Source organism: Phytophthora infestans, genomic scaffold (genome assembly GCF_000142945.1).
Source record: "Phytophthora infestans T30-4 supercont1.37 genomic scaffold, whole genome shotgun sequence".
Taxonomy (NCBI): Eukaryota; Oomycota; class Peronosporomycetes; order Peronosporales; family Peronosporaceae; genus Phytophthora; species Phytophthora infestans.
This window is the reverse complement of record NW_003303722.1, coordinates 1086619-1101129: the sequence shown is the minus strand read 5'-3', so window position 1 is coordinate 1101129 and position 14511 is coordinate 1086619. Positions and strand designations below refer to the sequence as shown.

The following is a 14511-nucleotide window of genomic DNA, read 5'->3' as shown; positions in this document are numbered from 1 at the left end:
TTGGCTGCAACTCGAACGACAGCAGATCCCGGGCGTCTGAAGCAGTGCTTTAAGCACCAGCGACGCCGTAGCTGTTCTCGACGAAATTGCTCCAAGTGTCGTTTTTCGCCGGGCATGAAGGTCGGAGTCCAACTTGGACCGAGTTTGGCCCTGTGTCTGCACCGTTGTCTGGCCTCTGCTCGACCCGGCTGTTGGGCGCGTGGGGCTCTGCTCATGGCGCGCAGCACGTGTGTATGTCGTCGCCCTGTGCAACCTACACTTCGGCCAAAAGTGCTCGTCACATTTGCGTCGATGGATCGGCGTGCAGTAGTGCGACATTGGTTGCCGGCTACCGGTATTGCCTACATGGAGCTTTCGCTTCACGTTAAAATCTGCCTCACGTCGATCGTTTTAATGCTGCGTGTTGACTCTGTACGTCGATCACCGATTGGCAACTTAATTTTTTTACTAAACTTTAAGTTAAGAGGCAGCCACCGAGAGGCGGAGCACGCGCTGTGGCGTGCATGTCGTCGGGAGTTAGCAAACGAGCCCTGGCGACTAACAACCAGTCAATGCCGCGGCACGAGACAACGGCGAGCCAGCAAAAACTCGACTTTTCATCAGGCTCACAGCACCGCACGTCGAACTCTTGGACGAAACGCGACATAGTCGACCGATCGAAGCTTTTTGCACGCGACTTAATGTCGCGACGGGGCGACGACACTGTGGCCTTGCAATGCAAGGACACAAGCTGCATCGCGGCCCGCAAGAACATTGCGATGATGAGAGAAGAAGACACAGACGGCGCGACTTTACGCTGTTTCCCGGTGTAGGTCGCCCCCCGTCCATCGTGCGTGTCATTCGCGAATCTGCGCCCTCGAACACAAGTCGAGACTTCTCCACCCACACTACAGTACTATTAACCATGGGCTGCGCTCAATCCACAACTGCTAAGGACCCGGCTGAGACTACGCCCGCCGAGGCCACGCCCGAGGTCGCTACTACGGAGACGAAGGCCGGTGAGACGCCCGCTACTGAGGAGGCTGCCAAGAAGGAAGAAGTCGCTAAGGAAGAGCCCGAGGTCGGGGAGGTTGCCACTGAAGAGCCCGAGGTCGAGGAGGCTGCCACGAAAGAGCAGGTTGTCACCGAAGAGCCCAAGGTTGAGCAGGTTGTCACCGAAGAGCCCAAGGTTGAGCAGGTTGCCACCGAAGAGCCCAAGGTTGAGCAGGTTGCCACCGAAGAGCCCAAGGTTGAGCAGGTTGCCACCGAAGAGCCCAAGGTTGAGCAGGCTGTCACCGAAGAGCCCAAGGTTGAGCAGGTTGCCACCGAAGAGCCCAAGGTTGAGCAGGTTGCCACCGAAGAGCCCAAGGTTGAGCAGGTGGCCACGGAAGAGCCCAAGGTTGAGCAGGTGGCCACGGAAGAGCCCAAGGTTGAGCAAGTGGCCACGGAAGAGCCCAAAGTTGAGGAGGCTGTCAAGGAAGAGCCCAAGGTAGAGGATGTTGTCAAGGAAGAGCCCAAGGTAGAGGAGGTTGTCAAGGAAGAGCCCAAGGTTGAAGAGCTCAAGAAGGAAGAATCTAAGATCGGGGAGCTCAAAAAGGAGGAAGTGACCGCATAAGTTACAGACAGCACATTATGCGCTTGCACGATAAGACCCACGAGATTGTGCTAGTGCTTCCCTATTTTGCCAATAAATCTGAATTTTTTCATCCTTGCAATGATGACTAAAAGTTCTGTTGAAAAGCTGCATGTTGCAAAATTTGTCATTCATGGTGGCTTCCGCTCCCGCCTTCGGACTACCGCTGCTGGCTGTGTTGTCGTTGTTCTCGCAGTGTAGTCCGCCATTGACACCTTGTCACTCGTCTTTGATCTCTGCGATTGAGCCGACAGTGGCATGTGCTGGTACAGTACATGTACGCCGTGGTCGCGACAAAAACTCTTAAAAAACAATTATTAGTTCTGACGTGTTTTTTAATCTTAGTTTTAAGTGATGACAGAGTGATGGTTCTGTGCCAACATTTCTGACCGCCACACATTTCGGCAATTACTTTCGAGCTCGTATGACGGCAGTTTTCCTGTCACCATCGATGGGGCATTCCAGTAACTTCGTCTTCTCGCGCAGACATTCTTTCCAATGGCAACTCGTGCTCGTGTAAACTCCGCCCTGCGTGCGCAGCACATGCCGCCGCACCTACGCCATCTGGAGGGCAAATTCAAGAACTCGCGCGACCAGAACTTGTCCTACTTGGCGCTGTTCCCTCCTGCCAACGCACCCCTTCGTGCCGTCGTGGTGTACCTGCACGGCATTGGCGACCACAGCCGCCGCTACTTCTACCTCTACGAGCAGCTGTGCAATGCCGGCTTCGGAGTGTTTGCCTACGACCTGTTGAGCCACGGAGCCAGCGACTCGGACCATCACGGACTGAGGGCACACAGTGCCAAGTTTCACTATTTCGTTGATGACACAAACGAGTTCATCAAGATGGCAAAAACGGAATTGTACCCAAAATTATCCATTTCGACGGGTAATGAACCCAAAATGATCCTGTCCGGCATGTCTTATGGCACACTGGTGAGTCTGCACACCATTTTGAGCGGCAAACACGACTTCAGCGGCGTGGTGCTTGTCGCCCCCGCTTTGTTGGTTGAGATGACGGCCATGCTGAGATTGCAGGCGGTGTTTGCGAGGCCTCTGAGCAAATTGGTGCCAAAGGCAAGAATTGTGCCGGCTGTCAATGCGGATTTTCTGTGTCGTGATCAGGATTATCTGGATGATTTCAAGGCTGACCCGCTGACTGTTGCCGAGCCAGTGACAGCGAGAATGGGAGCCGAATCGCTGAAGGCCATGAAGGCGCTGGAGGCTGATAAGAGAGTCGAGGACAAGGACAGCGACCTGTGCAAGTTGCCGATCTTGATGATGATGGGATCGAACGACAAGGTGACGAGTTTGGAGCTGGCGCAATTGTTCTACGATCGACTGGCGTCGAGTGATAAGGAGTTTAAGGTCTTTGACGAATACTTCCACGCGCTATTTGATGACCCGGAGCGTGACGCGGTGTTTGCGCACCTGGACAACTGGCTCAAGACTCGATTCCCGCTTCCGGAAGGAGCTAAGACTGACAAGATTGAGGAGAATGAGGAGACGAAGGTGGAAGCTTCTCCGTCTGGGGTCACGACGGAGCCGAAGGCTGATGTTGTTGTGGTTGAGGACGTGAAGGTGGAGACTACCGAAACTTCCAAGGACACTACCGTGACCGAGGAGATTCATGTGGCGACTGCGATCCAAGCCAAGGAAACGGAGACGAAGACGGAGGACGCGCAGGTCCGTGAGAAAACTACGTCCTCGAAGGAGTGAGGCGATAGCGAACAGACAACCAATTGTTGCATGGATAACCAGTTTTTCAAATTGTCACAAGAAATTTGATTACGTCAGGTTTCTAGCGTAGCGTGATCAAACGACACAGCTACGTGATTGGTCGAAAATAAAAATGTGCGAAACGACACATGGCTACATTTGCGTCATGCTAGTTGCGCGTCGCAATCGTTCACGTTTACCCAAAGCTGTCGACGGTATCATGGGGTGTCACTGTAGCACACTATCGCAATGCAGTCCATTGTCCGATTTGTCTGCAACAACAACAACCACAGCAAGAGAAGTTGCAACATCCAAGTCTTCCTCTCCAAAATTTCTGCCAACCTTGCCGACTACGAGCTCTTCAAGCCACTACACCATTTCAGGTTCGTTCTACCGCAGGAGTTCGATACAACCACCCCAGAGCCGACTTGCACATAGGACCGGGCAAATCTCAGTTCAAAACACCCAATGTCTGAGTTCAATACACACATGTGTCTCTTTTATTTTTTTGCCAATTACTGCGAAAGTGCCAACTTTTGTCATTTCGAGACCATTCGAGAATTCGAGACCATTCGAGAATTTAAAGGCACCCATCCATTCATCGCTTCGCCTCGCGCCCACTTTCGTTTTGGCAGAATGGGTAACACTTACCCTGAAGACGTTCGTGCACGTGTCCTCGAGGCAGCGAAGGAGGCTGAGAACTGGCGATTGGTAGCAGCTCCCAATGCAAAGATATGGAGGTAGGAAAATGACAAAAGCTGGTACTTTCGCAGTAATTGGCAAAAAAATAAAAGAGACACCTGTGTGTATTGAACTCAGACATTGGGTGTTTTGAACTGAGATTTGCCCGGTCCTATGTGCAAGTCGGCTCTGGGGTGGTTGTATCGAACTCCTGCGGTGGGGAGAACGAACCTGAAATGGTGTAGAACTGGCCCCAGGCCTCACACTCAAGAATCGCATGGTCTCAGCCCGTGCACGCGCGCACGCTCTGACATCAAGACGCGTTGTCCGAACGACGAGAATGTCAAGTATTACGCGGCTCGCGCGAGTGCCGGTTTGATCATCTCGGAGGGCTGCGCCGTGTCGGAGCAAGGCTACGGCTGGTACGGAGCTCCTGCACTGTACCACTGAGCTGATCCATACGTGGAGCTTGCTTGTACCCATCCAGCACTCCAAAGCAGGATCCGCTGCAAGTCGCTCGAAAACGTTGTGAAGTTGGCCACTGTTCCTACGAGAGCAGTGAGTTGCGCGTTAAGACTCGAAGGAGTCGGTGGGTGAGTGATAGCGACGTTGTCATTCAATTGCGAAACAATATCTGCGCGGGGGGGGGGGGCTTGGGCTTAAGGCTGTTGTGATTCTCGGAAAAAAATACGAAGTGAGCCAATGCAATCCAAGAACGCTACAACCTAGGTTCAGGATAGCCGTTTCAGTTGGTCTGAGCAGTGAATGAATGACGTTTAGAAGTCGCCCTCGTTTTTTTCGATGTTTACACCGATGGACTGTACACGTACAAGTTCGTACATATAAACAACACAAGAAACCAAGCTCTTTCGGAAAATATGCAGATTTTTTTCAAGTAAATATTTTTTTCCAGATAAGTAAATCAGATTTTAGAAGAAATACTGCAAAATAGCAAATTTATGCTGTAACGCTTGTGTAATACCAATAATGTATTTCTGTCGGTTGCAATTTTGTCGTGTGTCGGACCCGATTCCAATCCAAAACATGTTTTGATTTACGTCCAAGGGTGCGCACAGCAAATCCGTTAAGTTGAAGCGACGGATTGAGATTTCCGATGAGCCTCGACTACACAATCCGTCAGCAGTGCTACACTTTTATATAATAATGTAAAATCTTCTTTTCATGAGAGCTCAAGAAAACAAAGTGTATTCAGCAAATACTTAACTGTTAGGAGCGAATAGCACTGCTTAGAAATCTGTACTCCCGACAAAACCCCTGAAGAACATAGCGTTGGCACTCGGCGTCGATGCCGCAGTACATCGTAGCCGCACTTTGATTTTTGCCAGTTGTTGGATGAGCTTGAATCGAACAATTTAATTTATACGTCTAGGGATATCGGAGCTGAAAACGCAATCTTTATGGGCCACGCCTGATCTTGACAATTTGGTGCAACGTTGAAGAAGGTTGAGCACGTTTGATATAACAAAGTGACAAGTGCCAATGGCTCGCGGTCCTCAGCGACATTCAACGCGGTCTAATCACAGCGCACTTCTTGCAATGTTACAGTAGCAGGTTAGCAGCTTTATCTCATGGAACCAATCCGTTAGAATTTCTCCAGTTGCCCTCGGACCTGATCTCTTAAATATAGAGTTTTACAGTTATTTTGACCATTTTTAATGTGCTCCCTTCCACGGTGAATACGAAACGTAGCATATTACTAACTTCAAGGTCGCTTTCATCGGGACAGACTATATTTTTATCTGTGGTTTTGGCTCGACATTTTTGAAGCGGGCCTGATAATAACCCATCACCGGGCTGAAAACGTGATTAAAGTGCCTGATTTCCTCATCAGGAACCGAAATCGCTTCTTTAAAATCTAAAGTCCTTCTTGAGCGGACTAAGTGAGTTGTGCTGGCCACATCAAAATCCATTTTGTCCTAGCTGTAGGACAAATTCTGATTGAGGGTGAGTTAAAATCTCATAGTCGAGCCTCCACCAAAGAGGCATACTGCTAGAATTGACTCGCCTCAAAAGCACGAACGTTGACATGACGCTCTTCTAAACCGGTCCATCGCGCATCGTATTTTACAAATAGGCCACGATCCTCAATGTTGTTCAGCTAAAATTCAAGCCACTTATCGAGCTTGACCACGAAAAAAACCATCACAGTAAACTCGGGACCCATTCCTGATTCTTTTAGTTTTTGAAGTACTTCGTCAAAGTACCTCATCTTGACATCGTGCTGGTCTGATCGGATGACTTGAATAAATATGACTTCTCCGGTTTCCGAGTCAAAATGCACCGCATCGTAGCCTCCTTGATCCCAACTGACAGGCTGCAGCCATTTCTGGTCAGCTTTGAGTTTTGGACTTGGTTGCGTCCTCACAATATCGCCCACCTCAAACTTGCACAACGAGCCACCGTAGCTCTCACCCATTGGTACGATGTGCCCGGCAGAGACATACGTCTCCTGCCAACCAGCACCAAAATGAATGTCATACGTGTCATCCGAATTGCGCCGAGATATCGTTCCCAGCTGACGTATGCCTTTCTTGTCTAATCTTTTAAGTGGTTTCTCTGGATCAAACGGCAGCACATTCGCTTGCGGTAAAACATTTACGTCGTTCGCGCTGCCGAACAGTTTCACTTTGCGTGTTGCGAGAGAGGCAAGAAACAACCATTTAGGTATATAGCCATTCAGCGAAATATTACGCGAGGTATTATAATCGGCTACCAGCTCCATAATGGCGTGCTCACTGCATTCGGCTGCAAAACGCGAGGCCACATACGAACTCACAGGAACCCGTCCATGGCGAACTCTACCATCCAAGTCGTAACGGTGCATCCCGTAGAGTTTGTGAATCGTTTCATGATGATAATTGCCACTACAATATTTGACCAAATCAGCCTTGTTCAAAACGGATGCGATAGCTTCGTCCACTGTATCCTTCAACCATTTCGTAGTGTACTGGAACATATATCGACACGAGCCACCAGCAAAATAGAACTTTCAATCTAGCGCTTGTGCTTTCTGGTCTTCCTCACTCAACGGTCCATCGTCCTCGCTTTCGTCGTTCACTTCGTAGACATCAGTAAAGTCAAACTTATCCCTGACAGTTGCAAAGAACTTTTCATTGCGGATTGCTGCGACATACTCCTCTTTCACCCACGAGTACATGAGATAAGGCGTGATCTTGGCAAGAGCATCATCCTCTAGGTTCCTTTGTCCAAGTGTGGCCATCGAGGAGCAAATAACGAGCCGGTCATGATGGCAAAGATCGGACAAAACGTCTTTAATAAGTTTTTCATGCGCTTCCTTTTCCGTAATACCATCCAAAGCAACAAAGATCTTCTTGTGGCCATTCCGAGGCAACACAAAGTGCGAATCTGTAATAATCCAATACTCGTTGATGCCGATAGCCAGAGATGAAAAATGGGATCTCTGATCCGCATGAATCCACACCACGTCCCAATCCTTCCTATCCAAGGAAACCGCAAAAGCCAACGTGACGCAGATTTTCCAGCCCCAGATGGGCCCGCGACGTATCCCACGACGTTCTTTTTAATAACGTCATTCCTAAGAAAATTCCAGGACTTGAGGACGACAGTACAACATCAAGTCGCCTTCCGCTTTCAAACGGCACTTGCCCGGTAAGGTCACGTAATCTTTTTCAGTAAGATCAATCACAGGAATAACGTCAATCTTCTCTAAGCGCAGGCGTTTGTTTGGCACAAACGGAATTACTACCAGCACGTGAACTTGACCCTCACCCGGATAGAAATTCTTTCCAAAGTAAGCATCGTTCGCAAGATACAGCAAAGGGTTCATCTGCGGAAAACCCTTCCGGTTGTCTACAATCAGCGAGCGTCACAGCTGCAACGTTAGTTATATTCAGCCATACACCGTCCTTCTTCGCCAGGAAGAGCTGCAAGTTGCTGGCGTCACCCCTCTCCAGTTTACTAGGACCATCACTCCAAGGGCCGACAGATTTTTTAAATGAGGAGAAGTTATACTGGAAATACCGAAGATAATAGCAAACTTACCTAATCAAAATTATGCCCCTGAATTTATTATACATTCTTTGTCACTAGCCTTCAGCTGAATCGTTGTGGTGTATTTGCACGGGTTTAATGTTACTTGAGAGGGCAAAGCCAGATCCAAAACAGCGCTCGCTAAGCGATGCTGCCCAGATTAAATCCGAGACTACAGTAGAAAGCCGACCTTGCACTGCAGCGGTGAAACTAAGTTGTAAAAGTGTTTGTTTCGACTGTGAAAATGGGACTTTAATTTCGTACAGTCTCACCTGATGCCTGCCACACCACCTTTTTTTTCAATACAAACGTCAAGTAACGTTCATCTGCCGGTTTGAAAGTCCTTTTTGGCGCCACCTTCACTTGGAACTCCGCATTCGTCCGGCTCCGACCTCTCTCTTAGTGTCCACGATGCCGACGGAGCTGTCTCCGATCAAGTCTAAGCGTATGGAGGAGAAGGCCTCGCTCCAGGCGCGTTTAAATCGTCCCTAACCTGACTAAGACAGCTTATCGACTAAGAATTTATGCGATTTCACTGCAGAAACTGAACTCCCGTCTGGAGATGTACGTGCTGGGCGTGAACGAGCTGGAAGGAGCCAAACATGCAGCTGAGAGGGAGCTGGAGACCATCAAGCAGCGCATGCAGCAAGATCTCGAGAGCGTACGCTCGCGACTGACAAAGGAACTGGAGGAGACTCGCAAGTACGTGTTTGCTGTTATTATGTTTAAAACTGTTTTAATCGATTTTACTCACCTGGTGCTATGCTTTTATCGTGTTTTTAAACAGGAAATTGAACGATGAGATCGACCAGAATGCAAAGCTGCAGACACTCGAACAGGAGCAACACAAGGAGCTGGTGAAGCTACGCGCTCAGCAGACAGAGCTGGGAGAAGCCAAAGTGTTGGTCGAGACGCTGCGAGTGCAACTAGACCGAGAGAAAGCCAATGCTACGTCGGCCAAAGAGACGCTCTCGGAGCAGACCACACAGCTCAACTTGGCCAGACGTCGCGTGAAGGAACTGGAGCGCGACTTGCGCTCTCATGCGGCGCTGCTGAGTGACGCAACAAAGGAACTGGAGGAGCTGCGCAGGAAGAGCGTGGACTTTGACTTGACGAGAGACGCCGAGATGACCAAACTGCGACGGGAATGGACAGCGAAACATCTGGACGCACAGGCCCAGTGGAAGAAAGACGCCGAAGATCGGCTGCAGTCGATGGAGATGGAAGTGCGCAGCCACTTTGACAGCGTCTCGGGGAGTCTGCAGACGCAGCTGGATGACGTGCGAGCAGAGCTGGATAGCAGCAAGATGGAGCTGGACCGCACGGCTAATGACTATGAAGAGAGTTTGAAGGCGCGGCAGTCGCTTACAGAGAAGGTGGCGCAGCTGGAACGAGAGTACCGTGAAGTGCGCTCCAAGTCAACTAAAGACCGCAAGGCTTATGAAGAAACGCTGGAGAGATTCCGGTCCTCTAAAGTGGCTAAAGAGCGCGAGTTTAACGAGCTCATGGACGTCAAGATCGCCTTGGATGCGGAGATTATGAAGTACCGACGCATTTTGGACCGCGAAGAGAGTCGAGTGGCTGTCGCGACGCCCAATACGAAAGGACGGAAGCGGAAGAGCGACACCACAAACGGCACGTCGTCAAAGCGAGTCAAGCGCTCGATTATTCAGACCGAATCGACGTCGTCTTCAGCGTCGGCGGTGCAAATCGCGGCGATAAACTTGGACAAGGACCGACTCGTGATCAAGAATTCTAGTAGCGATCCGGTGCCTCTAGGCGGCTGGGTCGTGCGTGGTCAGATGGACCAGACGTTCCGCTTCCCAGCGACCTATGTGATGCGGCCACAGTCGACGTTGACGGTGCATTCCAGCAAGAGAAACAAGAACGCCAAGAACGAGCGGGTGAAAGGAGAAGACTCGTTCCTGGCCAACAAGTTCTCGCTGAACCCGAAGGGCGACTTTGTGGTGCTTTGGACCGCCGATGATATCCCTGTGAGCATGAAGAGCCAAGGATTGGCTGCAGAGGAGGTTCGCGCGATTGAGGCAGAATACCGCGCTGATTTCCTGGACGACGACGTCCCTCCCTCCGGCAACGTGCGTAAACTCGCTTTTTATCGCTCTAGTATTGGTTGCTGGACTAATTTTTTGTTATGTTTTGCTACGAATAGTGCGGCATGATGTAGAGCAGTCAAATAGCAAGTGACGCAAGCAAGAGAAGAAGAAGGACCGTTTACGCGTGGTAGCTCGTCCCCTTTTTATCTTTCTTGGAAGAGACTGCTTGTCGTAATAAAAGCAACAACTCACTCGTCTACCTCCTTTTACGCAGCTGGAGACAACACTACCAAGGTTCAACAGGCTTTCTGGTGCTGCATGTTCCAGGTCGGATAACTGTCAAGCTGGAAGAAGCACCAAGGTCCTGTCTGGGCGAGAAGTAACTCGCTTTGAACGCCAAAACGCACTTTACAGATAACATTCTCTGTTGCTGACTCATTTGAACACTGGACTGACGTATAGAGAGGTCTGAGCTAGTTTACTTGCTGCGTCTGGATCAGTTGCAGCGTGCTGGCTTGGCTACATTGGTTGGTGATGATAGCTGATGCTGCTCGGGTGAGATGCGAGAGCGTGGAGTACTGCGACTGTGTCACGTCTCGCGACCGAACATCGAGGCAGCAGAGAGATCCGACTACTGAGAGACCGTCACGACTGAAGATGGGGAAGCCGGCGTAAAACTGGAGGCCATAGTCGACCACGAGGTCTAAGTTGCCGAAGCGGACGTCAGCTTCTGGATGCTGGACGAGCATCGGTCTGTCGCCCATCAGCAGATGCTGACACATTGTGTGTTCTCGAGGCAGCTCGGCGTTTTGGAAGAGTGGCGAGTTGCTGGCGAGAATGAACTGCGTGGTGCTCCCTACAATCGTCACGAGTGCGGCCAAGCAGTCCAACTCTCGTGTGGCTAACTCGCAGATGAGAACGAGCTCGTTCGACCTCCTTGCTAGCAGTAATTGCTCCTGGATGATCGCTTGTATACGGCTCGCTTCGTTTGGAGGCATGGGCCCGACAGGTATAACAGACACGCCTGCACTACCACAAGCCGTGTCGATGGGGTATGCTCGAGTCACAGCGTTAGACAGCACACACGCTTCAAGCGGCAGAGCTTCTCTTTGGAACTGGCTTCGTAATCTCTGCAGAGCTACTGGGATCTCAAACTCGGGGTCGTTTAGGGCTTCCGTACTCGCGGAAGTATGCTCCAGGACGCGGCTGACGCCTTCATCGAGTGTTGTGACGATCTGCTGCAGCACGTTGAGAGCTGTGGACTGCGACTCGAAAGAGCCAGAGGAATAATCGACCGGGTCATTGAAAATATCGTCAAGGTACGTGACCACCGCGTGACCTGGCTCGGGAGCGTCGTCGGGGTCTGGTAACACTTGGGTCGTGTGGAAGTAGACATCTGCGCCGGCGATTACGGAAATGGGACTGGTGGTGCTTAAACTACTGCCACGATCGTGACTAGACATGGAGGAAGCTGCGAGGTGCGCGTAGTTGCAGTTCTGGACGCTTTGCAAGCAGTTTGGGCACACAAGCACCGAGATCGTTCGACCGTTCGTGGCTTCCAGAGGCTGGCGAATCCAGCAACGAGAACAGACCAAGTGTGCGCACAGATAACATCGATTCTTGTTGACCATGAACCGCCAACGGAGTGATCGAGAGCAGGCTACACAGCGTGAAGCACTTGGAGCTGTCGACACCAGCCTCGTGATGGACCACACGTCAGCAGGCACTTGCGCGCTCATCCGACGACGATGCACGATCGCTGGCAGCTTGAGGACGCCGTGTGCGAGGCGCAGCATTCTCCTCCGAGCGACGTTCAAGTCTCCGTGCTCTTTATCCGAACAGCAGCCGTAGAACACGATCCGAACGGCAGCCGGACGACTCTCCTCGATTGTTTCTACCAAGCAACCTAGCGACAGACCTAGAACCTGGTGAATGCGCTTGTTGGAACGTCTGAAGCCAAGGCCGCGACTGTGTCGAACGAGTTCGATTGGTGGACGTACAGCGCGTGGAAGAGCATCCGGCTGCAGTGATCGTTGGGAGAGCGTGAACCCAGTCACGGACGACGCTGGACCTCGTCTGGACGGAGCGAATTCCTCGAGGAAACACCAGCGCTCGTCGTTATCGAACACAGCGAAGCGCGGCCGAGCGAAGTTTGCAGTCTTAACGCACCGGTATCGACCGAGGAACTTACAGTCCGCAGAGGTGACGGGGGTCCCACTTTTTGACGAATTGAAGCTGTGGACGACCGACCCGCGCTGGAACGAGCGTTCGTACATGCTGCTCATCGCGTAGTTGAAATCGAATTCTCCAGGACATCGAAGCAGCGCTGCAGCTTCCGCCAAACTGCACTCCAACTCCCCCGTGACCAACACTTCAGTCGCCGTGGGGTTGGAAGGTGAAAGACGACGGGAATATGTGTGGAAACCTTCCTGGTGACTGCGACTGTGATGATGCGGTTCCCATTGATCCAACGACAAGTTGGCTAAACTGTCAAAGTCGATCCCGAGAGTAGCAACTTTCTGAGTGCGAGCCCAAAGCAGACCCTCGAGATCTCGACGAGAATGGGAGGATGTTGGGGCGATGTGGTGGATATCTGCGGTGCTCCCGCTGTCGCCGCTGACCTCGGTTGTAGTGTTTCTATCGTCGCTGTCGGATTGAGCTCTGGCACTGGCAGTCGCGTGCTCATTGACGGACTGCTTGAAGTGGGCACCGTCTGGTGGAATTGCTGTATTCATGACTTGACAAAAGAGTTTGGACGCTGTAAAAAGAAAAGTGATGTTGTGCACGTGCACTCATTTCACCCGACGCTGTAAGAGAGAGCCGAAAGTGGCTACGTACACAGTAATTAAAAGGGCACTTTTAGCCTAGAGTGGGACTCGTACAGTGGGCCGGTGTATCCCCTATCCGCGCAGACGGGCCAGGGCCCCGTCTGACTGTGAAAACCAGGAGGAAATATAACTTTCACAATCAAAAATCTGATAAACACACTAACCCATCTCCCACAATACGCACGGCCAGGCCAGGCTGCGATGCCTTGCTGCCCGGGTGATGCGGAGGAGCAAGCAAACGCTCCTGTCCCATTCCCTACGGCATCTTGGGGTGGTGCACTCCATTATCTCTCAATCTACGTTTTCTCTCGGACCTTCCAAGCACCGCTGTTGGTGTGTCCAGTACATCCAGCACTTACGCCAGCTCCATGACGGGCCTCAGCGCTTCAGAGCTGCCTCCGGAGCCTCTTCACGCTGGGGAAGAAGTTGAGTATTTCTCCCGCCTTTACGTATGCGGTGACAGCAGAGGCTATCGCCGTCCCATCGTCACCCGTGTTAATGGAGGCGGGGACGTCGAATTTCCGATAGCGGTGAACACAGAGGAGGTTATTCCACTCGACATGATGATGAGGCGGGTCGTTGACCGCTTCGGAACCCCCTTCACCCCTGGTGTCGCTAAGTGGCGCAAGCTGCGATCATTCGAGCTGGTGGAGGGAGATTTTGCGGCCACAACGCGGTCCAGCGCCCTAAATGAAGCGCTTGCAGGAGCAGTGACAGCTGCATTTGACGCAATTTGTAGCGGCCATTGCGGTACACGTGAGGAAATTGTCCCGGAGACACCGCAGAGCAGTGCATACAGCTCTCCAGGTGTGGAGCAAAATTTGAATCATGAGCTCCAGCCCAGCACCCTATCCAGCGACCGTACCCAAACGCAGAGCGCTGAAGAAGCTTCGACCCCTTCCAGAGTTTGCTGTGCACGCGAGGGAATCCGCTCAAGCTCTTCTATTGCGCAGATTATCGAGTTAGTCTCACCTGGAGGAGAGAGCGAGGCTTTATCCAGCACTGAATCCAGTCGGCCAAGCGACGCCGAGGCCGCAGCTTACGTCCGCTCCATTCCAAACCGCCATTCTCGTGCCAAAATCCGGCACCAAGCCAAGAAGAAGAGGGCGCAATGGCATGTGCCGAGGTCTAGGAAGCGACGACACTTGGCTCTGTGTGCCATAACCAAGAGTGGCAACGAAATTTACCACGCGAAAACATTCAAAGCAGCAATCTTCAAGAATCTACATAATAGTCTGGAGGTGAAGCGGAGCTAGATAATCTGCACATGAGACGCTCTACGTACCCGGACCCTGCGCTGAAGGAAAAGCACACTCTACTCCGCTCCGTCCCGTGGCCCGCAGAAATCACACGAATTACCACCTGCATACGAAATGGCGTCAAGTTTCCGGACATTGGCCGCGTAGACCCCTGCCAGTGCATCGGGAACTGCTTCTGGGACTCTTGCTCTAATGTGGCGTCCGCATCCTTCTGCACTCCCAAGTATTGCAACCTCGAAGGGAGGTGCAGCAACGCGCCGCGGACGCTGGACACTCTACAGTTGTTTGAGACTGGTCGGGTTGGCCTTGGAGTCTACACAACCACG

At 51.6% G+C, this 14511-nt stretch overlaps 4 protein-coding genes and 1 pseudogene across 4 annotated transcripts; 3 read left to right on the top strand and 2 right to left on the bottom strand.

Annotated features, from left to right (window-relative positions):
* Window positions 1–503: 503 nt before the first annotated feature.
* Window positions 504–1594, top strand: PITG_15467 (uncharacterized protein; the record flags this gene model as incomplete). Its single annotated transcript, XM_002898365.1, has 2 exons — window positions 504–806; window positions 935–1594. 2 exons carry the CDS (start codon window positions 504–506, stop codon window positions 1592–1594), a joined length of 963 nt encoding a protein of 320 aa, XP_002898411.1.
* Window positions 1595–2110: 516 nt separating this feature from the next.
* PITG_15466 (serine protease family S33, putative) lies at window positions 2111–3331 on the top strand (the record flags this gene model as incomplete). The annotated part of the gene is made up of 1 exon (XM_002898364.1): window positions 2111–3331. The coding sequence occupies one exon, from the start codon at window positions 2111–2113 to the stop codon at window positions 3329–3331; it is 1221 nt and encodes a 406-aa protein (XP_002898410.1).
* A 2758-nt stretch (window positions 3332–6089) lies between these two features.
* On the bottom strand, window positions 6090–8004 carry PITG_23276 (annotated as a pseudogene; the record flags this gene model as incomplete).
* A 354-nt stretch (window positions 8005–8358) lies between these two features.
* PITG_15463 (lamin-like protein) lies at window positions 8359–10242 on the top strand (the record flags this gene model as incomplete). The annotated part of the gene is made up of 4 exons (XM_002898363.1): window positions 8359–8515; window positions 8586–8746; window positions 8832–10144; window positions 10232–10242. 3 exons carry the CDS (start codon window positions 8607–8609, stop codon window positions 10240–10242), a joined length of 1464 nt encoding a protein of 487 aa, XP_002898409.1.
* Window positions 10243–10571: 329 nt separating this feature from the next.
* Window positions 10572–12383, bottom strand: PITG_15462 (GAF domain-containing protein; the record flags this gene model as incomplete). The annotated part of the gene is made up of 1 exon (XM_002898362.1): window positions 10572–12383. The coding sequence occupies one exon, from the start codon at window positions 12381–12383 to the stop codon at window positions 10572–10574; it is 1812 nt and encodes a 603-aa protein (XP_002898408.1).
* Window positions 12384–14511: the final 2128 nt, after the last annotated feature.